The 7,670-nt window shown below is 36.3% G+C and overlaps 1 protein-coding gene across 1 annotated transcript; it reads right to left on the bottom strand.

The window, feature by feature from the left end:
- Window positions 1-4,011: 4,011 nt before the first annotated feature.
- LOC112515606 (germacrene A oxidase-like) lies at window positions 4,012-6,820 on the bottom strand. Its single transcript, XM_025122507.1, has 3 exons — window positions 6,676-6,820; window positions 5,369-6,087; window positions 4,012-4,708 (listed from the first exon to the last, which is right to left on the bottom strand). The coding sequence occupies exons 1-3, from the start codon at window positions 6,818-6,820 to the stop codon at window positions 4,109-4,111; spliced, it is 1,464 nt and encodes a 487-aa protein (XP_024978275.1). The 3' UTR covers window positions 4,012-4,108.
- Between the last annotated feature and the right edge of the window lie 850 nt (window positions 6,821-7,670).

Here is a 7,670-nt window from a genome sequence, read left to right as displayed (position 1 = left end):
TTATCACTTGCATGAGATGTATGTTGCATGTCACGATAAGATTTGCATTAATTAGTGAGTATTTTGTTCATGACATAAGTTAYTAAGAATGACGTCACAACACTCGAACGAAAGAAAAAAAAATCGGGGCGTGACAAATTGGTATCAGAGCCGTAGTTTAAGTGAACTAAGTTTTTTATTAGCTTAGACTTAAACTAAGAATCAGATGGTGAGAGCCTGTAAAGAACATCATATAATCTCTAGTCATAAGACTGTTAGTCAAAGTGAATTGTAAAATTGCTAGTTTTCCACTCGTAGGACTAAGAAATGATTCTACCTAAGTTTGATCACTACTTATTTTCTAGTCAATATAACCATATGAAGTGACATATAGAAATGTACGATTGGTTAAGTTGTGGACCTCCGGAAGGCTACATAGGGCAAAAAAAGGATTCTAACCTTTAAGATCCCGGCTTGATTATTTTTTTATTGGTAGTCGAACGGATTAATAAGAAGTGTTTGAAATAAGTACCTAGACAATCATTAAGTAATTATGATTTTTTACTTAGCCATTGTCTTAAGTTTCTTTGATGATTTAGAATGCCTAGATACGAGTTAACCAACAATCCTATAYGTTCGCCTAGTAACTATTGCAAGCCGATGAAAAGTTAGAAGGGGGATAAGTGTCAAGTAAATTTGAAGATAGAAAGTTTCAAAGACTCAGAAAGGATGTTAAGGATTATGAGCATTTCAAAAAAATTAATSAGAAATATGTTTTAACCCTATCACTTTGTGATTGGTACTTGGTATAAATTATTTGGAAYGCGYCATGTGATACTTGCATTAAACGAACTYTTTTCTTCACCCTCATAATCGGGAGAGGCACAAAAAGCCAGTGGAGGATGTGGATACTCATGTTGTTGGCTCTCATTCATGGTAAGATAAAATAGCTTAATTTTCATGCTTTTTCTAAATACATCRTGTTCATGCAGGTGTTTTGGATATCTTTGGCTTTACATGCCGAAATTGATAAAGTTTATTGAGTTTCTTTCRTAGATTTGAGGATGGACGAGGAGTCTTCGGCAGAAAAACATGCTCTTGACGTTAAGTTAGAAACTCTTTCGCACCTTGACTAAGGTATCCATGTTTGATAYGGAAACAAAGTCCCCTAAGTCTGCCTTTGATGAGAATGAAAAAGAAGCCAAGGCGCTTATGTCAGCCCGCTTATGTCGGCCTTATGGAGACTGAAAGGTCTCCAAAATGGAGGAGGAGATGGAGGCTTTGGTGGCGTGTACACGTCTCAAGATGAGGGCCATCATGATGCGCCGTAACCTGTCAAGGTGAAATTCGCTGAAGGATGATGAGGAAGAGCTCAACTACTTCTTGGAGGAGATCAAAATTAAAGAATGTTAATGCCAAAACTTACACTTACAAATAATTTGAGGTTGGTGTGTGGAGATTTTACAATTATAGATCGAATCCTTYGAATTAATCACGAAAACAATAAGAGTTAAAAAGACAAGAGGATTGGTGATGTGGAAAACCGTTGGCTGATAGAAAAAATTGCGTACAATAATGAATATTGTCGGTGCACTATAGACTCAATAAGGGACGTCGTCATTTGATAACAATGAATACAATGATTGATCGTGAGAAAATACGTCGTATCGTGGACAGCTATTTAAGAAACCAGTAATGAATTTTTTGAGAGTGTGTTCATTATGCACCTAAATATTGTTTAGACTTTTTGAGCATTGGTGTGGTATGAATATAACCCCAAAAGGCTATAGCAACTAGCAAATCGTGCAAGTATACATGGATGATTAGTGTCGTCCAATGCAAGTAATAATGGTAAATAATATCAGATATCGTTCCACAAGGATTTAAAMGCAARGAGTTACAAAATATATGGTAAATAATATCAGATACCGTCACCTAGACCCAAGCTGGTAAAGGCAAGTATGTAAATAACAAAAGCTTGAATAACAGAAAGTTAAAATGCTTAAAAATAAATGGGTAGAAAGTAAATGTGCAGAAATGAAAAATATATTTGTAGCAATTATATATAAACCATGGAAAAGTTAAAATTATCTTTTTCCAAATTCTCCATTTATATATAAAAGCAATTATATATAAACCATGGAAAAGTTAAAATTATCTTTTTCCAAATTCTCCATTTATATATAAAAGCAATTATATATAAACCATGGAAAAGTTAAAATACCAATCCGGTCAAAATAGACTTGGCCGGACTTTATCTCCGGTCAAGTCTTGGCCGGGTTACCAAATCCGGACAATACATCGCCCAAGGCCTGTCCGATTTATCACTTAAGAGAAAAGTTTCCAACATTTTWGTCTGGATAACAAATCCAGACAACACTATGCCCCCTTTTGATCGATTTAAAATAATCTGGTCATCACATGATCGTATTCACACTTCTCCGTTCAAAATATTCAACATAATTTCAACATTCATGAATCGCTCAACTCTTGACCGGTTTAATCTAATCCGGTCAACCCACCAGGTGGTTTATTTATAAATCGCCCATGCCTTATCCGGTTTATGAGTTATGTCGCTCATCCCTCGCCCGATTTAACACTAAACCGCTTAACACTTATCCGGTTTAGGTCTAATCCGCTTGACCCTTATCCGGTTTATGAGTTAAATCGCATAACCTTGGTCTGGTTTATTCTTAATCCGGATAACACTTAAATAAACTCAAAACTCAATAAAACATATAATTTAAAGTGTTTTGGAAGCATTTAACCACTCACCTTTTACAATCTTTAGAAACAAGATTGAACCCAACTTCAAATTCCAAGCAATACAAGCAATCCGGATGATCTCTCTCTACTTTYCTTTAAATCACTCACTAACTCTCAAAAATGGMAAGAAGAAGAAATRTAGGCTTCACCCCCCTATCTATACCCTTCCCAAAATAGGAAGGCGGCTATGCTCACATGCTTGCCCAACCCCATAAGTAAAACCCATGCATACATACTGCTTCATGTATACATAATCATGCATGCAAATATATTTTATGCATACCCACATACACATTTACACATATATATATATATATATATATGCATAGATTTCCCATGCATAACACACACATTCCCACATGATCAATTATAATAATTTATCATGCTTTCACGCAATCATATAACAAATAGTCACGTATTAGTTACCTCGGGTGATAACTAGGATCCAGTTATCACAGTACAATTCCAGACATGCTGTAGGGAGGCCTGCTACAACTAAATCGCTTGATTTGAAGCTTACAACTTTTGACACCGAGGAGAAATTAAAGTTATGGACCAGATTTCCACAAGAGGGATCTAAACACATTCGACCTTTTCATTCATGTGATTTTAACTGGAAAAACTATTGTCTGTTGGTTTTCAAGTTTGCCCTTGAAAGTTTTATACCATTTGCAAATTTTATGGTATATTTGAATTGCTTTTGATGATAATGTCCATTTTGCATCTACTTGATCTTGTAAAATCTAGCTTTATACTTGGTTAAGCTAATACAAATATGTGGTTGTCATTTTTTGGTATTGTTTCAGGACTCTTAGAAAATTGTATAATGTGGATCCAAATGACTACATGTTTTTTATTTGTGGGATGAGGCTCTTTCCTGGAAAAATGGCAACTTCTTGTACATGTGAATGATGATAGGTATATGATAAAGACAAGATGATAGGTATATTTTCATAAATGTTGAGGTTGTATAAACTTCACAGACAAGATGCACCTGCTAAACTTTGAGAGAGGTGCTCCGTGATATTAGAAATTCAAAGTACATCAACCAAAAATAAAAAAAAATTCTTCAAAATCGACCAAAAACTGAGAAAGTCTCTTGAAATCAACCAAAAAAATCAAAAAATTCCACAGCACACTAGAATTCAGCCAAATAGACATGAAGCGATTTTGCAGACTTTGATCTACCTTAATGATGCAATCGTTCGACAAAAACACCAAACCATGGGCCATAAGAACAAAAACCAAAATTTTATTTTCATTTCATTTCATAAGATCTTTATTGTTACACGTAATTAAACACTTAATTGTACATAACATACAAAACGAAATGACTTCAAGATTGCATTATTAGTTTTTGGTTTTAAAAACTTGGCACCAGTACCAAAGGAGTGTTCCTTCTAACAGTGACTCCAATGCTCTCAGTCATGTCCAGTTGCTCACGGCTAGCACCATCTGGGAGTTTCCAGTTGAAGTGATAAAGAATGTTGGCCAGTGGGAGTTGAACATTGGCTAAACCGAGCGCGGCTCCTGGACACATTCTTCTTCCCGCCCCAAATGGCAGATACTCATATTCGGCTCCGGTGACGTTTGTAGGGATGTTTTTGAACCTTTCTGGGATGAAACTCTCAGCGTCCTTCCAGTATTCAGGGTCTCTATTGATGGCGAAAATGTTCACAATAAGCCTAGTCTTCTTGGAGACATCGTATCCGGCCAAATTTACTGCCTCTCGGCATTCTCTTGGTACCAAGGGTAGAGGAGGGTGCAACCTTAATGTTTCTTTGATCACTAGGTCTAAGTAGCTGAGATCTTGAATATCCTCCTCTTGGATCTTCTCTTTTCCATTCAGYGTTTTTCTTAGTTCAGCTTGTAGTTTCTCCATCGCTCTTGGACATTTTATTAGTTCAGAGATCGCCCATTCGACTGTGGATGATGAAGTGTCTGTGCCCGCTCCRAACATATCCTGCATCGGTTCGATTATAACCCTAGGTTATTATCACTTTTTAGGAACACGAAAGTACGAGATTTGACGTTATTACATCTATGTTTGAGGCCTTGTTACATCTAAAGGTTTTACATTTACATTGGAACACCCATAAACAATGAAAAATTGGCAAAAATTTTGGAGGCCCTATTCAAAATCACACATTTAACATGTTAAAAGAAACGACCATGGAGTGTCCAATAGGATTCATACCTATAGGACCAAGTGATGAAAATGAAAATGATAGGAAAAGAAAATGCAAATGAATTTTCATTCCTCTCATTTAACCTGGAATGAGAATTTGGGCTTGGGGAAATAGACCCACCGATTACTACTTAATCAAACAGTTTTTTTTTTTTTTAGTTTTGTTTTCACTCCCACTGATTACTACTTAATACCTCAAACCAAACTACACTTGAGTTGATATGACGTTTTTGGATGTCCTAACAAGTTGTTTAGCACAATTTTATAATAAAGACTTGTATTAGGCTTTTTTATGATATTATCTAGATGTTCATAGAACTATTGTCAAAAAACCTTTATAGACTTGTTAGATAACCAAATCCGTTACAACCTATTGTGTGATCATATAAAATTAAGTCATATAAAACGGTCTATGTTGTAGTATCTAATGCTTACCATAATGATAGCTTTCACGTTATTGGCTGTCAACGGGAACTCGTTGCTATCTTTGAGCCTTAGCAGCACATCAAGCAGTGTCTTGTTGGATTTACTCGAGGTGTTCCCAGGGTGTTCCGCAATGATGTTGTTGATCACATTATCGAGCTTCTTGTGTATGTTGGTTAACCTAGCCCTCTTGCCCGTAAGAGGATGAAGAATTGTTTTTGAAGGAAAGATATCAGCAATATCTAAACCTCCGATCTCAATCGAGATGTCTTTCATGATCTCGATGAACTCTTTTTGATCCTTGATTCCTTTCCCAAATGCCGCTCTACACAGTATCGTAGCAGTCATCTCGAAAATGTGCTCAGAAAGATTGATTGGTCTCCCCGATCCCGAAGCTTTAACTTCTTGAATCAGATTCCAACACTCTTCTTCTCGAAGCGATTGAAACGACTTCACTTTCTTGACACTTAAAAGCTCCAAAGTGCAAAGCTTTCGCAATTGCCGTCGGTATTCACCGTAAGGCGCAAAAACGATATCTGTATTGTGATACGCRATAATCTCRCCCGTTAACGTCTSGGGCCTGTTTGCAAACGAGATGTCGTAGGTCGTTAAGATCTCTTTAGCCCATTTCGGAGACGATACCACGATGGTCGAAACCTCACCCAGCTGTAAATGCATTAAAGATCCATATTTTCTGGATAAGTCCGTAAAACGACGATGTTGCATTGCACCTGTTCAACAACAAACATATATTCAGTTAACAATCAGCACACCCAAATACCCAATGATCCAACCTCCTACATATGTAATATATATAGGGGCATGTTCAAATGAAAATCATTCATTTCTAAGAAACCGTATAAACCGATTTCGACCAATACGAAAATTCCATTTTTTTCTAATTAAAATTAATCCATAAGGGTATTTCAGTCATTTACAATATTTTTTATTAAATATGAAAGTTATTAATAAATCTTAATTAAAAAAACGTAATAAAGGAAATTGTATACATGATAACATTTAAATATTTAATTATATTATAATATTAAAAGTTTGAATTTCATATATTGTAATCTTTAAGAATCAGCAAACGGGTCTTGATGAAACAATTGAAATGTATAATGAAATCATCAAATCGTAGATGAACAAAAACAATCCAGAAATGAAACAGGTTTCATGAAAAAATTTCATAAGATTAAACAATGAAATAAACGTATGAGGGTGGTTTATACGGTTTACACAAATGAGTGCGGTTTTCATTTGATCGCTCCTCTATATATATATATATATGCAGAGAGACTGAAATAAAGATTACGTACCAATCAAATGATGCATGTGACCGATGATGGGGAGTCTCCGTGGCTCTGGAAGACGGTTTTTGTTGGATTTGGGACGAGTTGCAAGCTTGAAAAGGATGAAGACGATGCTGGCAACAATAATGGAGGTGGTGAAAGAGAGTTCCATATTGCTGACGATGATGGTTGTCTTAATGTTTAARCTTCCATCATAACCTTGTTTATATATAGCATAGCATCAACATGATGAAAACATTCTTGTATTCGTAGTGTTGTTCTTGTTCGAGATGTTTCTTTGAATGCTTTTGAGTATGTTTTTGGGAAGGTGTCGACGCTAAGGGACGAAAACCAATGGTTGACTTCCTACTAGAACACCAATCGTAAGTGTTGACATTACTTAATTTTGCACCGAGTTTAATATTATCAGCAGTTGACTTTTTTGTGTCCATGTTCCGTTGTAGAGATTGATATTCCCTCAATGTCACCATTTCTGGACAGCCAGGAGAAACTTAACATAGGTTTCTTCAGCTATCCAACCTGGAGTTTGCTCAGAACGACCAATAGTCGATCATTAATAGACAAAGACGACGATGTTGAATTTGTAGGGTTGTGGACCAGAAAGAGGAGAAGAATGAGGAGAAAAAGGAGACGAAGCCATGATTAGTCGGTCATCTAGGTAATTAACATCGTCTAATATTTACAGGTGTTCACTGGTCTGCAAAAGACCCCAACCCCAACCCTTTCTAAGAAAAAAAGATGTTGGTCTTACCCACAAGGGAAAGAATTTGAAAGAAAGAATCTAACATCGGGCATAGACGCAAAGAATAAAAAGATGGAGATAGCAAGGGAACCGTCATCGAAGATCGACGACCATCCAAAGGTTGTCGATTTAGAGAACACGAAGGTCATGTCCCCTCTGGAGATAACATCCCTGACTTCTCTGAAGGGGTGCAAAAGGCAACAGCGACTAAAACCTCTTTTGTGATGCACATGCAAGGGGGTATTAGTTGACAGTGGAC

This window comes from Cynara cardunculus, assembly GCF_001531365.2.
Source record: "Cynara cardunculus var. scolymus isolate 2C chromosome LG 7, CcrdV1, whole genome shotgun sequence".
NCBI classification, from domain to species: Eukaryota; Viridiplantae; Streptophyta; class Magnoliopsida; order Asterales; family Asteraceae; genus Cynara; species Cynara cardunculus.
The sequence above is the reverse complement of the archived record's forward strand: the minus strand, read 5'-3'. Positions and strand labels throughout refer to the sequence as shown.